The sequence below is a fragment of the Polychytrium aggregatum genome (assembly GCF_025602895.1).
Source record: "Polychytrium aggregatum strain JEL109 chromosome Unknown BJ171scaffold_14, whole genome shotgun sequence".
Lineage (NCBI taxonomy): Eukaryota > Fungi > Chytridiomycota > Chytridiomycetes > Polychytriales > Polychytrium > Polychytrium aggregatum.
In genome coordinates, this window is record NW_026516216.1 from 805,858 (window position 1) to 823,734 (window position 17,877).

The 17,877-nt window shown below is 56.7% G+C and overlaps 7 protein-coding genes across 7 annotated transcripts; 3 read left to right on the top strand and 4 right to left on the bottom strand.

The window, feature by feature from the left end:
* Window positions 1–198: 198 nt before the first annotated feature.
* Window positions 199–5,559, bottom strand: BJ171DRAFT_458324 (uncharacterized protein). Its single transcript, XM_053108375.1, has 15 exons — window positions 5,293–5,559; window positions 5,063–5,127; window positions 4,823–4,892; window positions 4,634–4,686; window positions 3,843–4,517; window positions 3,395–3,734; window positions 2,254–3,283; window positions 1,929–2,062; window positions 1,697–1,864; window positions 1,507–1,617; window positions 1,250–1,395; window positions 917–1,066; window positions 748–841; window positions 487–603; window positions 199–364 (listed from the first exon to the last, which is right to left on the bottom strand). The coding sequence occupies exons 1-15, from the start codon at window positions 5,410–5,412 to the stop codon at window positions 275–277; spliced, it is 3,363 nt and encodes a 1,120-aa protein (XP_052967759.1). The 5' UTR covers window positions 5,413–5,559; the 3' UTR covers window positions 199–274.
* A 1,094-nt stretch (window positions 5,560–6,653) lies between these two features.
* On the top strand, window positions 6,654–7,332 carry BJ171DRAFT_501175 (uncharacterized protein). The gene is made up of 3 exons (XM_053110649.1): window positions 6,654–6,709; window positions 6,827–6,950; window positions 7,058–7,332. The coding sequence occupies exon 3, from the start codon at window positions 7,066–7,068 to the stop codon at window positions 7,297–7,299; it is 234 nt and encodes a 77-aa protein (XP_052967760.1). The 5' UTR covers window positions 6,654–6,709; window positions 6,827–6,950; window positions 7,058–7,065; the 3' UTR covers window positions 7,300–7,332.
* Window positions 7,333–7,680: 348 nt separating this feature from the next.
* Window positions 7,681–10,003, bottom strand: BJ171DRAFT_458329 (HAD-like domain-containing protein). Its single transcript, XM_053108376.1, has 5 exons — window positions 9,865–10,003; window positions 9,539–9,747; window positions 9,271–9,375; window positions 8,783–9,038; window positions 7,681–8,612 (listed from the first exon to the last, which is right to left on the bottom strand). Exons 1-5 carry the CDS (start codon window positions 9,911–9,913, stop codon window positions 8,176–8,178), a joined length of 1,056 nt encoding a protein of 351 aa, XP_052967761.1. The 5' UTR covers window positions 9,914–10,003; the 3' UTR covers window positions 7,681–8,175.
* Window positions 10,004–10,736: 733 nt separating this feature from the next.
* BJ171DRAFT_501177 (uncharacterized protein) lies at window positions 10,737–12,338 on the bottom strand. The gene has a single exon (XM_053110650.1). The coding sequence runs from the start codon at window positions 12,277–12,279 to the stop codon at window positions 11,047–11,049; it is 1,233 nt and encodes a 410-aa protein (XP_052967762.1). The 5' UTR covers window positions 12,280–12,338; the 3' UTR covers window positions 10,737–11,046.
* Window positions 12,339–12,711: 373 nt separating this feature from the next.
* BJ171DRAFT_474170 (uncharacterized protein) lies at window positions 12,712–13,796 on the top strand (the record flags this gene model as incomplete). Its single annotated transcript, XM_053108731.1, has 3 exons — window positions 12,712–12,864; window positions 13,114–13,347; window positions 13,479–13,796. 3 exons carry the CDS (start codon window positions 12,712–12,714, stop codon window positions 13,794–13,796), a joined length of 705 nt encoding a protein of 234 aa, XP_052967763.1.
* A 508-nt stretch (window positions 13,797–14,304) lies between these two features.
* BJ171DRAFT_580855 (uncharacterized protein) lies at window positions 14,305–15,233 on the bottom strand (the record flags this gene model as incomplete). The annotated part of the gene is made up of 5 exons (XM_053114066.1): window positions 14,305–14,399; window positions 14,516–14,563; window positions 14,724–14,814; window positions 14,937–15,099; window positions 15,181–15,233. The coding sequence occupies 5 exons, from the start codon at window positions 15,231–15,233 to the stop codon at window positions 14,305–14,307; spliced, it is 450 nt and encodes a 149-aa protein (XP_052967764.1).
* Window positions 15,234–15,389: 156 nt separating this feature from the next.
* Window positions 15,390–17,474, top strand: BJ171DRAFT_501179 (glycoside hydrolase). The gene is made up of 4 exons (XM_053110651.1): window positions 15,390–15,557; window positions 15,956–16,373; window positions 16,490–16,869; window positions 17,049–17,474. The coding sequence occupies exons 1-4, from the start codon at window positions 15,509–15,511 to the stop codon at window positions 17,396–17,398; spliced, it is 1,197 nt and encodes a 398-aa protein (XP_052967765.1). The 5' UTR covers window positions 15,390–15,508; the 3' UTR covers window positions 17,399–17,474.
* The last annotated feature ends 403 nt before the right edge of the window (window positions 17,475–17,877 follow it).

Below are 17,877 nucleotides of genomic sequence, written 5' to 3' on the forward strand. Positions count from 1 at the left end.
CACGGCGACGGATTGCGCGCAAGCGAGGACGTCGCGAGGGCTTGTCGCCAACAGGCCTGCTGCGCGCATGTGACACTGGCGTGACAGTTGTGCTGCGCCACGCCGACCTGCCGCGCTTGGTTGTCTGTCGCCGCCATGACCAAGGCCGAAGGCCCAGCCAAGACCGACGGCGAGCCGGGGGGGGGGCAAGGCACGCATGCCAAAGTGCGGGCGGTGCATTGTTTATTGAGACGGCGCACAAGGATCCCGACCACGCTCATCGAGGAGCTCTGGATCACATTTTGGAGTCGAACCACGGGCCCTCCACCGGCCGAATGCCAGGCGTGTTTTGGCGGATATAGAATAGAATGTACGCCGCGTTGGACTGAACGGGGCAGCAGGAACAAACACAATCGTGGACACGGCGTCAGAGACATGGTATCGCTCTTGTGCTGCGTCTGCTGTGTCTGCTGTGTCTGATGCGTCTGCTGCGTCTGCGACACCCACCTGGACGACGCTTTCGTTGCTGTTGCTGATTGTCGAGTCGTCAAAGAGATACCAGTTCTTTTGCTGATTCTTCACATAGGCCGTGTAGTGTCCTCCGTTCAAGCCACCCATATGGTTCTGGCCGTTCGACGATGGAGACATTCGTTAGTGAGCTCGTTAGCAGCGCAACGGTGGAGATTGCACGGCGGCGCCGCGAACGCGCCGCCCTTTCAATCAGAGCGGCTGCATAGAGTCTAGATTAACCAGGCGGAAGAAACTCACAGAAACTGCAAATAGATCGTATTTGTACGGTATTATCTGCCCTCTCGGACCGGTGTAGCTCCAGGAAGGCATGTAGCTGGTCAAATCCAGAGACCTGCCGATAGTAAAACCAAGTCGTCAGTCGCATTGTTGTGAACCGCTCCCAGAATGCGGGTTGCCGAATACGCACGCGATATTAAATTCGACATAAGTTTCAATCTTGTTGCGGAATGGGCCTTCTTGGTAAAAGCGCTTCAGGTGGATCAGGAGAATGACAGGCAGTTTGGTGATCTCAAGCCTCTTGGTTGCCTTACGGGCGACCTTACACTTGGGACAATGCCTTTGGCGACGCAAATCCGGGGAGGTCAGCAGCGAGTTGAGTGTGCCCAACGGTGCCCCGCAGCAAAGCGGCCCTAGAGGCTGCAAAGGGCTGAAGATGGGCTCTTGGACAATAACGATCGAGATGGGCTGCCGATTCTGCGGGTACCAAAGCAATCATCAGCCCTTTCGCCCACGCACTCACCATCGATCGTCGCCATCCAGGGTCTCCTCTTCCACGAACTTGTCCAGACAAGCCCGCAGTCCAACAGCTGTCACTTTGCCATGCTTGCTTCCCGTTGCAGGAATAGGAACACTCAGGTACATGAACGGGTTGAATGTGGTCGATGTCTGTTGAAACACAAGTGCCGCCCGAGAAGTCCGATCGAATTAGTCAGCAGACACAAGCGCAAGGCAGTGTGTCGGCGGCGAGTCCTCTGGCACCAGCGGACGGGTGCCTACCTTGCCACATGCGAGACAGGTCAGAGTTGATTTGAGCTGTCCTTGAAATAGGTCGACGATGACGGACCAGTTTTGCTCTTTGTACAGCGCCCACGACTTTTGGGCAAGAATCTATGCAGCCGACACGGTGAGTCAAGGGCACACGGCTATAGTCCTGATTCGGTGCGCAAGCTCTGCAAGATGAGCTTACGTGTTCCGGAATCGTCCCATCATCCTCGATCGACTTGGGCGGGGGCTTGGAGCCAATGCGAGCAACGTTCAGATCCTCGTGCAAACGATCGAGAAGATTTGCCAGGAATTCTTGGCTGTCGTGTTGCTCGTCTCCTTGGAACTGCGAAACGTACTGGCCAATTGTTTTCTAGAGCCAGGGACCCACGTCAGTCTCATCCAAACAGCCAGCGATGGACATAGTGCAGGCTCACCTTGAAGAGAAAGGGCGAGATGACGGTTTGCTCATTGGACCAAATGGACTTGATAAGTTCGGCGTATCGGTTGGCCAAGTTTCCTTGTGTGCCCAGTCGATTTGAACAGTTCAAAAATCGACGGAAGCTTCCGTCTGAGCACGATAGGGAGCACGATAGAGGGCACGATAGAGGGCACGTGAGTATCAACCACCACGGCCGCAACATTGGAACGCATGCGGATGGCACTATAGATCACATGCGGCAGGCTACGGTCGAGCAAGCGATGCAGACAGTGGATCAATCGGCATAAGCAGACACAAATGAAGCCTGAGTGGGCCCCTACCAAGGAAAAATCTGGAAAGTGGGACGGTGCCGCTCAAACACTGGATGATCGAGTTCATGTAGCACGTATTGCCCATGTTCTTCAAACCGACAAGCCCAATGTTTTGGTTCATCTGTGAAAACAGTGCAACTTCACCACCCATCGGAACAATGACGGCAGTATCGGTTGCCGAGCTGGTCGTGAAATTTGCAGGCTTCTTGGGGATCGGTGGTGGGAAATAGAGAGTCGTCGATGGCGAGGGCGAGGATGCTCGTGTTGGCAACGATATTCTGGGAACGATCTGGTCTTGCCCCTGAAGACGCTGTTGGATTTGAAGAGGCTTGGGCGGAATCAGGGGCGGATGCTGTGTGGCAGACGGCTGGAGGAGCGTCGAGATGGGCGGCGTCGAAACCTGTGGCACGGGATGAAGAATCGCTTGGGGAGCTCCTGGTTGAGCCAGACTCGGAAGGTTGGAGGCGGAGCTATTCGCAGACACAGATTGGGAGTGCGTCGATGCCAACATCTGGATATTCTGAATTTGATGCTGCGTATGCATCAGGTTCTGTTGGGCCATATGCCGATTCTGCATTGCCTGTTGGTCGAGCTGCTGCTGGAGCAAGTCCGAATTGATGCTGGCGAGCGAATTGCTTGGTGGAAGCAAGTTGGTCGAATCTGCCAGCGGGTAGCTTGATTGACCGGCAAGAGTCTTGGGGAGCAAGGGCGGTGGCGTGGATTGCGGCGACAGCCCCAGCGGAGCATTTGGCGAGCCGGCAACAGACATTGGAAGGGTAGGGTAGGCGCCATACTGGGCACTATAGGCATAGGTGCTGGGGTTGACGTGCGCAGTGGAGAGACTTGTCAGCGAACCAAAATTATAGAATGCATTGTCAAACATCGTCGGCTGCGTTGGGATCGGACCGGGCTGAGCCTGGACATGGCCAGGGCCCAGTCCCGAGGGAAACGTGTTTGGCGGTGAGATAGCGAATTGCAGGCCCTGGACAGTTTGAGCACTTTGGACAGGGATCGCCGGTTGCAGGGAAGTGTATCCGTTCTGGAAGTTTGGCCAGGGACGAATGTTCAGTGGCAAGTCAGCCTCGACAGGCGATAGGCCCACAGTGTACGCGGCAGTTCGGTGCGGACACGGCTTCGAAAACGCACGTACCATGCGAAGTTCTGGGGCGCGGGTGGAAGTGTTGGAGCCTGCTTCTCCATATTCGATCCACTGTGCGCTGTCACCTGCAGGGAGCTCATGCATAATAAATGAATTCCAAGCCTGGAATCCGCCATCGAGTAGAATTGGTGGTTGCTTCAGGGTCTTGTCAAACTCCATCTCGTGGATCAGTCGCATAAATTTGCGCAAAATTCCGGCCGGGCTGTTGGCTGTCGAGGCCCCGTCATGATAAATCATAATGTCAAACTCGTTTCGTCGGTAGAATAGACTCTTCGCCTCGGCATCGTGTCCAAGCGATGCCAGATGCTCTTCAAGATCCCGTGCGGACTCGCTTGAAACGCAGGTGGTAGAGGTGGTGTTGATATCAGCGACGGCACGCATCCGTGAAGCCACAGCGATCAACGCTCCCGCCCGAAAAACTTCATTTTCACTATTATACCTGATTTCCACGGACCCTGGCTCAATCAAAACAATGCCACCGGGCGGCTTTCCATCGCTCCGGCTCACCCGTGGCCAGCGGATATGTCCATCAACAAATTCTTCAGTAGGACGGATATCCACGACAATCACGCGGCTTTTTCCTGTGCCTGCTTGAGTCAACCCTCGGTACAGGTCCTGCGCTGAAATACGCGGATACTGGCTTTGGATGGGAGCCGTCGACACCGGCCGGGGCTGGGGCTGGGCGCTGGTGAGAGCCGGCCGATATCCTGGAGCGGCAGCGGACTTGAGAGATGCTGCGCTGCTGGATGCATATTGTGGGACCAAAGGAACATGTGATGGCAGGGGTGGGGTGTTGGACGGCACTAAAGGCACGCTGGAATATGCAGCAGGTACCAAAGGCACGCTGGAATACGCAGCAGGTACTATAGGCGCACCGGAATACGCAGCGGACCGGATCGATGCCGATGGGCTGAGCTGGGGGTTGGCTGTGGCTGGAGTCGAGGCTGCAGGTATTGCAGCGGCCACATTTGAGGTCAAAGCAATGCTGGCTCCATGGCTCGCCGGGGATGATACTGGTTGGGCCGGGGTGGCTGTCTGCGAGCCAGAAGCAGAGCTGGCCGAGATGCTGGTTCGTGCTGTGGGTCCTGATCCGGTGGCATTCTTCTCGATCATCCTGGGCGACGATAGCAAGACAATAACACTCAGTGCACTCAGTCGGCGTGCTCGATGATCATCTGTATCCATGAGCTATTCCGTGGGCTGCTCTTGAGGCAGTCGAGCCAAACTTACGCTTTTACTTCAGGCTTGAGTTGCTCGAGCAGCGTTAGAGCCCCACCGATACGCTGGTGGCAACGGTAGAATGAAACGGTTATTGCAATTCTTTCTACGCACTTCAAACGAGAGTAGCGATAGAGTGCTTGGAGAGCATCACCCGATGTGGTTCGACGAATAATCAGAGGGGGGGGGAAGGACGCCTACCTTGTACAAATCTGCAACGCTTGCATCCTGTTTGTAATCCTTCCCTTTTGGCAGCACTTTGGTGAACACTCTATTGGATGAGCAGGTGAGCCGAGGTTCGTGTCCGAGGTCAGCAAGGGTTTTGTAGGGCTCCGCGGCGGTCTCATTTCTGTCTCAGACACTGGTGGAGGGAGGAGGGCAGCGCAAGCACAGTGCGTCGGGGATGTAGGGCAGACCCTTGCAACTCATCCATCATCGTACATAACGCTTCGGTAGAGGAGGATATACGCATCGAGATATTCGCCCTTCTCGGAAGCCGCCTGGCCCTGCAAGCAGCATATAGTTAGCTCGACAGATCGATGTAGCAAATGCAATCAACACCCGGCTCTCGTAGCGGAAAGTCTGGCGACCGCCACGGGTTTGCATAAATATCAGCGAGGTGCTGCAGGGCAGCAGATTTCCGCATCGGTCCAATCCGAGGTAGCACCCACTTCATTGAGGAGAGATATAACGGTCCTCTGAATGAATTTGGCCTGGTAATTCTTTGCAACGAGCTCCTGCGCTTCCTTGTCCAGACCATGGTGGATTTCGTCGAGAGATTTGCTTGTCATGTTTGTCGACCCAGGGCTGGGATGCGGCGAATGGCTGGCGGAGCTGGAGAGACCAAATGGATGGGCTGGTGCTCTAGCCTTGCTGGTGGTCGATCTGGCGTTGCTTGGGACGGTCGGGGGGCGGCTGGTCTGGAGCGTTGCTGGCCGGAGCTCACAGATACCGTCGCTGGCGGGAGCGGCTCGGTTTCTTGGCGGCGCTTCTTCGGACCAGGATTGTTCCGCCGCACTCGAGCCGGGTCGAGCCGGGTCGAGTGCTGGAATGCGACCAAGCACATCGCCGTGAGACCCATCAGCGAATCTCAACGCCGCGACCGTCGCAGAGAGGAATCGGCTTTGAGCCATGCGGTTTAATGTGGAAAATCAAACGTCTATATTCTTGTGCACAAGCGCGGGCACCGGCACCAGCGAGCCATGCGGGTTGCCGACATCCCACTCGCACACTTGCCCAGATCGCCAGCGAACAGAGGTGCGGACGCTCTATTCGCATCCGCAATAGTACTTCATAAACACCTCCCAGTCCAGCTTGCCACGGACAATCTCGGAAGTCGGATCCTCGTTTCGAGCAAGGCTGTCGAGGGCCTCTTGAATGAGTCTCTCGTTTTGGAAGAGCACAAGCGAACAAGAAATGCCCTTGCAGATATAGATTGCTGCCAGCATGGTGGCCCCGAGCGTCGGTGTCTCGGGAAATAGATGTACCATGCCCACCAGCGGAAGCGACAGGAGGGCGATAAGCAGCACCGTAGATTCAAAGGAAGACCTGATGGTGTCGAGGGTGCGATACATCAGCAGATTGGCTCATAGTCGCGATCGACACCCACTCATTCCGACCGGCGGCTTGCTCAGAATGGAGCCCAAAATTATGTATACGCCATACCAGGCAGCGGTCCAGCGACAGGACGAGGTCTTGGATTTGTAGAGACATCGGGATAGGACCGACATGACAACGAGCTCGACGTAGACCGCATACAGCAGCGGTGCAAAGGGATCAATCATTACACCGCTTACGGTAAACATATAGTACAGGAACAAAAGGGCTGAGAGGAAACGGATTGTGGACAAGTGAGCAGTTTGTAGGCATGCTGCAGCAGTCAACTCGACAGAGGGGTAGCGAAGCGCCTTGTCAGAAATGCACATCCGATACATACAGTATATGAGAATGACGATGCCGACGCACGTAAGGCTGATCAGGTACCAGACAAAGGGCGTGCGCCAGGCCGAAGATGGTTTGTTGAACTTGTCAAATCCAACGACAATGGGAACCATCGTCACGAAGGAAAGTCCGATGAGACCGAACCACCTGGAAACAAGCGTTTGGGAGGCATCAATTCCGTGGCCCCATCCGATCACGATATCGACAGCAGCCACTTGCATGGGAACCTGCAGCCCAGAGCCTTCTCGATTCGTGGCAACTCACACAAAAAATGGTGGTATTGGCTCCAAGAGGCCACACTGCACAACCATGTGGATAACAATTGAAAAGAGCAGTCCCTGAGATCCGTCGATCAACGACTGCAACAGATAGACGCGCCGATGGAACTCTGGGTTTGGGAAGAATGGGTGGTGGTGATCAGCAAGAGCCGTGGGCGATCCGTTGCGCGTTTGCTGGAGAGGGGCTTGCAGCAGCGCAGGCGGATTCAGCACACACCTCGACTAATGAGATGGCAGGGAATAATGCCGATATCGATTTTGATGTCCTTGGATTCCATATCAGGGACACTGAGCTTTTCATCAGGCGTTGGTGGCATGGCGAGCAGAGATAATGCGATAGAGCGCTGCAATGACAAGTCTGGCGGAGGCTGTTATGAGCTCAGATGGATCCGGACGAGTAGACTCAGCCAGCGGTCTACGACCAAGGGAAATACGACCTCGAGCACGCATGCTTTCTGACAGCGTCCTTGTCGCGGCACCGGCTTGTTGATCTTACCAGGAGAGGATATCGGAATGAACAACTCGTGCGCCCTGCAGAGCTTGGCGATCCCCCCCCCTTCCGGACATCGTTTGAATATATAGGCAAACAGGATGAGCCCGCCCATTCTCTGAGGCAGCAGCGGAAGCGCATCGATCCGGACGTGACGAACAGCGCTGATCCTAGCAACGATCGATTGCGGGGCCTGTTGGCGCGCTCGGTTGTTTGGCCGCCAACGAGGATGCCGTCCAGGGCTCCGATCCCTGAGACAACAACGGCAGGCCAGCCCCCGGCTGCTTCGTCTCAAGGAGAGGGACACTTGGTCATCGCTCGCCAAGGACAGCCCGCTCGCCAAAGCGGCGCTGGGTATTCCGGCGGAGCTGATACTCCTCGTTACGGCGTTTGGGGCAACGACCACTTCTCCGGATCATGAATCCGCATGTCGCAGCGAGAAGTTGCATCGTTGACTCCCACGACTCCACCCAGTGGGTGGAGTTGGTGCATCCCATCCAAAGCCGCGGTGCCAATGCTACCCAAGTGTTGCGATATTCTCTCTGTTACATTTGCGCGGGCGATCGGGGTAACTGTGGTGATTTTGACCCTTGTGGCGCCCCTTTCATGCAGAAAAGATGCCGCTATATCGAGATCAAACACAGTGATACAAAAATATGCGAAGATGCGAGCGGTGCAATTTAAAGATGCTGGTCTCTTCCTCAACTGTTTCAGACAGGGCAAGGAACCGATACGGGACGTGGGTGGTGTCAAGAAACACAGGGAGGGGGTCGGTGAGCGGGAGGGAGCGGGCACACGGCTGCCACGATAGAGCCCAAGCCAATGCAAGGGCACGACAGCGGCGCTCAGTTGCCTTGCTGCGGCTGACCAGGCATCGGCACAGAGCCGGACAGATAGTCAAAGAACTTGTAGTTGCCGTCTTTCAGCTTCTCCATGTGCTCGTTCATCTGCTTCTCCTGTTCCTTCATAGCATCGGCAAGCTGCTTCTCCATCTCGACCTTGTCCTTCTCGAAGGCCTGGCGCTCCTGCTTGGCCAACATTTCGATCTGACTGATGACATTTGGTGTGGTCTGGGGCGTGAACGAGCGTCCAAAGAGAGCGGCCGTGACTCCGCTGATCCCTGAGGCGGGGGGAGGAGGGAGAAGCTTGTCGAATTCGCCGCGCATCCACTCCTTGTGGGCCGACCAGGCATCGCCAATATTGCTGGGTCCCGCAGCGCGGATCTGCTTCAAAAGGGGTCTAAGGTCCTCGATCTGAAGCATCATGCCCAGGAAAGCGAGCTCTGCGGAGGCATTGAAGGCTATGGTCAATGAAGGCCGTGCCACTGGTAGCGACCGGGAAGTGCATGCCTGGGCCTCTGACCGGCTTGGCTGTTCCGCTCTCGGATTTCGACAGCGGCCGACATGGCACGGGCGGAGGTGCACAGAGAAGACGTCAAGCAGGAAAGCTCACCGTCAAGGAAAGCCGACAATTTCCTGAGCTCATCATCACCCTTCTCGCCATTCCATTTTTGGAGGGGCATGCCGTTTTCAGGCTGGAGTTGGTAGGCGCTTGGGTTGATATCAACAATGATACACTTTTTCGGATCGCGGTTGGTGACACTCAGATCCTTGACATACTCGGTGCCAATAGAGGTGGTTGCATCCCGATAGAGGCGATAACAAGCAAAGCGATAGGGATCGAGGGCTTGGATGATCGGATCGCCGACCTAAGCCAGACAACGGCAAGGCGCAAGTACCGAGAACGAACAAAGCAGCGTGGTGGATCGAGACGGTCAAACAATGCCACGGCGCAAGGAACGATAGTGTGCGAGAGCGACCGTGAATTGACGCCAAGCCAGAGGGGTGGCATGTGGGTCATATATCTGGCGCAGGACTCGAGTGACGGCGGCAAAGGACACCATGCAGCCACAACACGCAACAAATCATCGCGGAACTTACATAGTTGAGAGAGTCGGTCCAGATGACAACTTCGTAGAAGCGAGAAAGATAGGCCAGGAGATCCTTGGCACCAGGACGGATAGCAACCTTCCAGCCCACGGATTTCTATCGTACATGTCATGACCGGGCCGGTAAAAAAAACGGCATGCAAGTCAGAAAGCGAGCGGCGTGAGTTGGCTTTGTGGCCTCTCGGATCCGACGGATCCAATAGTGTCAGCATCAGAGGCACACATTGCTGGTTCGGACAGCTGTGCACAACCATACATACATCGAAAACGGGATGGACGAGAGAGTCATTGAGCTCGATGAAGAGGGTGTACGGGCGACCGTATGGCTCGGGCAGCGGGTCCGGAAGGAACTTTTTGCTCTCGTCGGGTCTGATCGTGAGGCTGGCTTTGTTGGTGGTGCTGATGCCGAGAGTTCGCAAGACCCTCTGGTGGTGGGTATCATCGGGGTGGTTAGGGTCCTTGTCGATGCCTAAGAAAGATCGGACCGACGAGTATTAGTCGGTGCTCGATAGCAAGACACGCGAACTATGTGCTCTGCGGCATTGTCGATCGGCCACCAGGAGCACCACAGAGGGCGATGCCTTACCCAGCAAGATGTACGTTCCGATGGCACTGGTGATGACAGCGAGGGACATGGAGTTGTAGAATTTGGCATTTCTCTTTTTCTCGGATGCTTCAAAGGCCTTGCGCTTGATGCGAAGCTCCTCAAGCTGCTCGTCGGTCAGCTCTTGCTCGCTCTCCTGCTGGTCAAAGGTGGCTGGACGCTGTGTGGCTTTGGGCTGAGCTCCAGCATCGGCCGCAGCAGCATTCGCGGCGGACGACTGCTGCTGCGACTCAGTGTTCATGGCTTTCTTCTGTTCGCGGAGGCGCTGGGCGGCCAAGGCTTGCGAGAATAGATCAGATCCATCGGTAACGGGGGGTTGCTGTGGGCCGGGTTTGTCGCCGTTTTGGGTTGCGAAAGCTCGGGCGGGGCGAACAAGCGCAGCCCGGACAGGGAGCGAGGCCAGAGGATTGCTGGGGCGGAGGAGCGGGCAGCCGAGAAGGGCCCTGGATCTCAGGAGCACTCGGTGAGAGGCCATGGTGCGGGTGGGTGTCGCTGGGAAGTAGCCAAAGACGCAAGACAGACAGTCCCAGAACAGATCGCCTCGGGGCGCAGGAACGAGAGTCGCCAGCCAGATCGCGACCGCAAGGACAAATTTTTTTCCAGGGCGTTCTGTGGCGGCGCCGGGCGGTTCTGTGCTGCCTGCGTATGCCTTTGGGCTGCTTGAACAGCAAGATTGAAACCTCGCTCATGGACGGCAAGATTGAGACCTCGCTCAAGGACGGCAAGATTGAGACCTCGCTCATGGACGGCAGCCAGCCCGCATGCCGCGGTCATTCGACAGCGCTGGAACCACGGCTCCACGAAGGTGAGCAGCAGTTCGCGCCAACACCCCGGACTATGTTGATACCAAGACATTTGGAGCTGTCCGAATGGCCGATTGCATACATTACATTACATTACATTACATTGCAATGCCAGCGCCTCGCAACACACGATATCGATGTGCCTGCCAATCATCGCCACAGGAGATCGGCCAGATGTATTCGAGGGCGTATTCACCGAACCAACGAGCACCACTCGATTGCTAACCAAGACGGGAAACAATCGCACGGCCGAGATCATGCGATCCGCAGAGTATCCGCCTCGGGCCAGTTGCTTGCTGCAATCGGGTTGAAAGAAGCTTCCCAAAACAGGCACTGCTCGGACCTGCTTTGCTGTAACGAGCTAACCGCTCCCAAACAGACTGCCAAGCACAGCAGCTTTACTCTTGGAGGCAGGGATTCGTTGCTGCTGTTGCTGTTGCTGTTGCTGCTGGGCCTCGCTATCAATGACCTTGCGCTGCTTGAATCTGCGGCGGATTGCGGCGGTGGCTTCCTCGACGGACGCAGCAGAGGCAGCGTTCACCGCCGGTGTGGCCAACACCTCGCCAGTTGAAGACGAGTCCTCGATCTGTCGCTTCCGGCTCTTCCTGGCCTCGATGCCCTCGATCATCTTGGCTTTCTCGACATTCTTGATATAGACCTTGTTCTCTCTCTTGGCCTGGGACATCTCGGCCTTGAGTTTTTGGTCGCGGACGGCGCGCTCGTAGGCAATCTGCTCGGTCAAGTGCTGCCATTTGAACCGCGGAAGGTACTTGATCGTCCAGATGTCATCGTAATAGTAGCTTCGCTTCTTTCCACCAATCTTGTTGTTGTTCAAGCGCTCGGCCACCAAACGGCCGACCTTCTTGTCCATGAACTCGACCCAGCCTTCGGTGTAATTCTTTCGCCTGTTTCCCTTGTATTTTTTGCGCCGCGCAGCAATCTTGGGGTCTTCTGGAACCAAATAGACTCGCCCGATCTCCCCGTACTGCGAGAGCAGCTGCCGAACCTTGATGGGCTTCATGAACGGTGGTATCCGCGACAGATAGCAGACGCCGGTTTTTTCGACCTTGGCTTGGAACTTGGCCAGCGCCGCCGGAGTGAGGGCTTTGCCGTTCGGAAGAACAGTCGCCTGGACGGGGTCTGTGTTGCCGTCCTGGTCTGCGTCCTCTCGTCGCAGCAAGTTTCCTTCGCTGTTACTGTCGTCATCGCTATATTCTTCCTCCTGCGCTTTCCCGCCGCTCTTATCATCGACCAGATGATCGGCATCGAGGTCATCGCTAACACTGGCGTTGCTTGATTGATCATTGGCGCTGTCCTCAAAGGCTGCGAAGCGTGGATCAGAGCTTTGCTGGGCGACTCGTTTGGCTCGAGGCACACGACGAAGAGACGCCTTCTTGTTGCTGGTATCGGCTTCGCCATCGGAAGAAGAGCTCCCCTCATCGCCGGAGTGGGGCTGCAGCTTGGCCAGCGGACCCTTGCTCTTCCGGGACTTGGAGAACTTGCGTTCCTCGACTAGGGTCTCATCGTCAACGTCGCGCTCATCGTGGTCGGAGAGGTTGTGGAAATCAGGGCCCTTGGAGCGCTTCTTGACCATGACGGCGGATCAGCGGGGTGCTATATGGCAGCAGGCGGAGGAGAGCGGTGGTGCTGCCCGTTGCTGGTTGCTCGTTGCTGGTTGCTGCTTGCTGGTTGGATCTGGCCGGCGCCCGAAATGAATTAAATTTTTTGTTTTGCAACTCCGATGTCACGTGGACGCGGCCAATCAGGGCGCTGCGTCGGGCAACTTTTTTTTTTGGGCCGGCCAGCGCAGCGCAAGGACCCAGCCGCCGCCCGGCACACCACCGGCGCGGCCGTATAAATCCACGGCGGCCCTGCGATCCCTGCCTCTTGCTCTTCGTCCAAATCCTCCTCCACCAGGTATGCGACGGCGCCAGGTCCCTCTTGCCTCTGCGTCCGACGCACCGATACCGTCTGCTAACCCGCCGCGCCGGCTTCGTGTTCGCCACAGTCCCCTTGCCTCAGCGCCATGTCTGACAACGAAGAAATGGCCGATGTCATCGAGCCCTCGGAGCTCGCCGGGCCAACCCCCATGGACTCGGATGCCAAGAAGCGCCGTGCGTACAGAAAAAAGAAGGCGGAGAAGCCAAAGTTCGATGCGCTGAAGCCCTCGGAGATGGGCGTAAGTAGATGTGTCTGTGGCAGACAGACTTTGCTGTGCCCCGCAAACACAAACTCCCGACAGACAGTTCGAAATGATGAGATTCATATAGAGTCAAGCCCTGAACATACATCTTGATGCATAACCTTTTATTTCTGACTACGAACCATGAGGATGGGCGAGATTGTGCTGGTGCTGGCGAGGAATGTTTCCCCACTGGCTGTTCCTTGGCGCTCCTAACCCGCCGGTCGTTGGACCTTTCTTTCTCAGAGCGGCAAAGCACAGTATCGCAAGGTCCCGATTCCGCCGCATCGCATGACCCCTCTCAAGAAGGACTGGCTCCAGATCTACACGCCCCTGGTCGACAATCTCAAGCTTCATGTGCGCATGAACGTCCAGGCCCGTGCTGTCGAAATCAAGACCTCCGCCGACACCCAGGAAGAGGGAGCGATCCAGAAAGCCGCCGATTTTGTGCGAGCATACGCTTTGGGCTTCGAAGTCGGGGTGAGCAAACCGTGCATCGTGCGCCCTGTCGCACTTTTGTGCTTCCGCCGCTTGCCTCTTGTTGCAGCGACCAGACAGATGCCCTTGTCAGTCAGCGCATTGACAGTCGGCTCTCTTCACCAACCCCACAGGACGCCATGGCCCTGATCCGGATGGATGACCTGTATCTGGATACTTTTGAGATCAAGGACGTCAAGACCCTCGGCGGCGATAACCTGTCGCGAGCGATCGGTCGCATTGTCGGAAAAGACGGCAAGACCAAGTACACCATCGAGAACACCACCCGGACTCGTATCGTCGTTGCTGACACCAAAATCCACATCCTGGGGAGCTTCCAGAACATCAAGATTGCCCGCGATGCTGTCGTCAACTTGATTCTGGGCTCCACACCCGGCAAGGTCTATACCACCCTGAGGACCATCAGCTCCCGGCTGAAGGAGCGGATGTAGATCTGAAGCGCCGCAATGCTGCCTGCTGACGACGTCCCTCGACAGCAAGAGCCCCATCCCCAACCTCACGTTGTCTCGTCTATTTATGCATGTACCAACTCGTTCGTTCCATGTTCTTGCGCGTTGCCCTGTCGACTCGCCCCTCTGTATCATAGCTTTGCATTCTCGCCGCCAGTTGAGCGTTTTTGGTCCACAATAACAGTTCGTTCCACACTATCTCCATGAGAAAGCGGGACTCCCATCTCCACAGCGTCAGTGTATCCTGTGGCAGTCTGTCCATTTTACAATAGCAGGCCCATCGCCTTGGCAGCGTGCGGTGCTCTGAGGTAGCGGATCGCTGGGTGCCCCATCTGTTATTGGACTCGCTTCAACCATATCCGATCACCAAACGCTCTCCAGAGGACGAGGGAATGGGATGGGAAACGCCAGCTCCGTTCTCGGCCCAGTGCAGCAGCAGAATCTGCTTCCGTTCGCCAAGCAGCCAGATGCGCCGAGTCAGCGGCAACCCTCAGCTTGCTGAATGAGCCCCAGCATCGTCGCGCGATATGTTGAAGCGATCGAATGACATCTCCTGCCACTCGGATTCTGGTCGCTGGGTGCTCTCTGGGCCACAAACAGTCGAAACAAGTCATGATGGAGACGGTTAGACCCGGAGTATGAACTCCGGCAATCATCCCTGTGTCCACAGGCCTATGCCATTGATATCTGCGCCGCCTTACCTTCGTCTTCGTCGGGGGGAAGCTCAACATCAATCGGAACTTCAACCTCTATCCAGCCAGACGCCAAACTGGTGGGTGAGCGACTAGATCCTGTGGGCTTGCCGATGCCATGCGGCCTCCAGATCGCAGTTTGAGTTTGGTGGTGCCTGGCTATCCTCCCAGACTCGCTGTGAGGCAGCCCAGCCGAGATGCGCTGTCGATACGTTACCTTCAACCGGAAGCGGCTCCTTGATCCAATCGTCCTCAACAATGTCGACCAGCAGCCCACTGCCGTGGACGGAAACTGTAAACTGGCTATCCTGGATGGCGTGCGGACCTGTTGTCAGTGACCCGGACCTGCTGTCGGCGACCTGGACGGCCCATCGCGATGCACCTAACCAGTCGATCCCTCTTCAGTGGGCTGAGGCGGGACTGGCAGCACCCACCATGATCTCGCCGTGCTGTTGTCGTTGCTGTCGTTGCTGTCGTTGCTGTCGTTGCTGTCGTTGCTGTCGTTGCTGTCGTTGCTGTCGTTGCTGTCGTTGCTGTCGTTGCTGTCGTTGCTGTCGTTGCTGTCGTTGCTGTCGTTGCTGTCGTCGTCGCCGCTGTCGAGATGGCAAGACGAGAGCGCTTGGCTGGGGGCAAATGCGCGGCTTGCCTTCTCGCTGCTCGCCGTGTCCGCTCACCAGCCCTCCCCTGCGCCTCTGGTCATTTGCGTCTCCAGCGCTGTGGCCGACATGGCTGCCATGACTTGCTCGTTTTACGAGCATGCGCAAGCACATCGGAGCAGCCCGATGAGCCCCACACAGCGCCGTCCGCTGCCGACTCGATCTGCATGGCAGAGCACTCATTCAAGCAGCAGCAGCCACCACGCGATTGGTCCACCCTGTCGCTGAGAAACCCTGGCGACAGGGCTGGTTCGAGCCGCTGCCCTGGCCTGTCTATTCCACCTCGCCAAACAGACACGGCCACCCATCGTCTCGTCATCCCGTCATCCCGTCAATTTCACCAGCCATGAATGCCGCACCGTTTGTTTGGCCGTCCGGAAAGAAGCTCATCGTGTGTATGTATCAATAGGCGCGGCATCTGTTTGGCGGGGTGCGAGCGCCCGTCAGCCGGGCTCGGCCTCAAGTGCCGGTTTGGCCGTCCAGATTCCCAAACGACATGCATGAGGAGGTGGTCAGCATCGACCTCAGCTCGCTGGATAGCGCGGACTGAGGGATGCCGGCTGCTCCCGTACTAGCTGGTTGCTCGGGAGTCTGCTTCCCCACACCGATTATCGCTCTCGAGTCTACGGCCTGTGTTGCGTCTGTATCGTGCCAAGGCCGGTGGCTCAACAGACCGGTCTCTTCGGATACCCGAGACGCCCTCGGAGCTAATATTCGATCGATGCTCGTATTTGACCAATACCAAACTTGTCCGCCCCCCCTCGCAAATCGAACCCAATGGTCTTTCCCACAGACCACACGGCATGGTCCGGCTACGACCGCAAATTCCAGGTCAAAGACCTGCCCATCAACTATATCAGCGATATCAACTATGGCTTTTGGAATCTTGTCCGAGACCCCAAGTCAGGCTACTACGGTATTGCCACCGGCGACGCCTGGGCGGACTACGAAAAGCGCTTCACTGGGCCAGACGAGGGAGTGACTCCGCCTGATACCTGGAACGACGACAATAAGGGCCTATACGGCAACTTTGGCCAGTTCAAGAAGCTCAAGGACTTGGGCATCCGATACAACCTGGGCATCAGCATCGGTGGCTGGAGCTGGAGCTCGCATTTTTCGGATGCCGTTGTGTCGCCACAGGCCCGGCAGTTTTTTGTTCAATCTATCATCTCCTTTTTGGATCGTTACCCCATCTTTAACCGAGTGGACATGTAAGTCGCTGTGTCTGTCCGAGTGCATGCACCTTCAATCGGAGCTCGTATTCTTGCGAGTGTAGCGGCCTCATCCAGATATCGGTTTTCTCCCACCACTTGAATCGATACCACAGCGACTGGGAATACATCAGCCCTCCCGGAAAAAACTACGGTCTGGATGGAAACGTAGTCCGTGGCGAGGATCCGCACAACTTTGCAGAGTTCCTGGCTCTCCTTCGCTCACGGCTGAATGAAACCGGCCGCGGGTCGTTTGAGATATCGGCATGTATTGCAAGCGATCCTGTCAAGATGAATGTCCTCCCGCTGCAAGCCATGGTCGCCTATCTCACCACCATCAACGTCATGACCTACGACCTGGGCTCCTCCTCGTGGGGGGCCGCGGCAGCCGGCCACCACACTAACCTCAAGTCGACGCCCTATGCGCCTCTCTCGGTCGAGCTGGCTGTCGACACGCTCCTATCCCGAGGAGTCCCGGCGAGCAAGATCGTGATCGGTATGTGTTGCTTTGAGTCTCTTTGCATGGACCTGGTTGCGGCAAACCCAAACGAACAGCATCTGCATGCTCGTGTCGAGGCGATGCCGCCCGATATTGGATTGTTGGCACGGCGTTTGCTCAGGCATTTACTCCGGCACGGCATTTGCTAACCCATGCCTGATATTGCATATCGCCAGGCGCCGCATTCTACAGCCGCGGGTTTGCCAACTGCGACGGGCTGGGCACACCCTCCAGCGGCGTAGTGTCGGATCGATCATGGGAGGATGGTGTCTGCGACTACAAAACGCTTCCACGACCTGGGGCCGTCGAGTATTGGGATGAGAATGCCAAGGCCGGCTATTCATACGATCCCCAGAAGCGCATTTTGAACTCGTACGACACAGTCCAGTCGCTCGAGGAAAAGTGCAAGTACGTCCACGGCAAGGGACTCGCAGGCATCATCGTGTGGGAGAGCAGCGGCGATGTCCCCGTCAACCACCCGCGCTCGCTCCTTCGTGCGCTCTACCAGGGACTTTCAGGCTTGTGAGGCTCATGGACTGGCTGCGTTGGGCGATACTTGGGATCCGAGCATGAGATGGAATATGAATTTGGAATGCCACCGACGCAAACGCATGCCATTGCGGCGATGCTCGCCTGGGCCCTGCACCGTGCGTATTCGGCATGGGCCTCCCGCCTGCTTCCCTCGCATCCCACATCCCCACAGTTCCTCCACCGGCCACGCCTCTTGGTCGGATCTCTCTCGACTCTGGGGCGATTGGGAAAGATGGTGCTGCGCACGGGCCAGCGTTTTCAGCGTGCCGTTTCCAGGCTCCACCAAGCGGGAGGCGACCAAGCCGCTCTGTCCCTATCGCAACGGCCGGTGTCGAGAAGCATACGAACAGGTTCTTTTGCTCGCTGCGAGGAGCTCACCCGCAGGTCCAGAGTTTTCAAAACAGAAAAAGCGCACACACATACCAGGGACACTGCCGCTCCCGGCCCAGATTTGTGTCTGGATCTCTCCTCCAT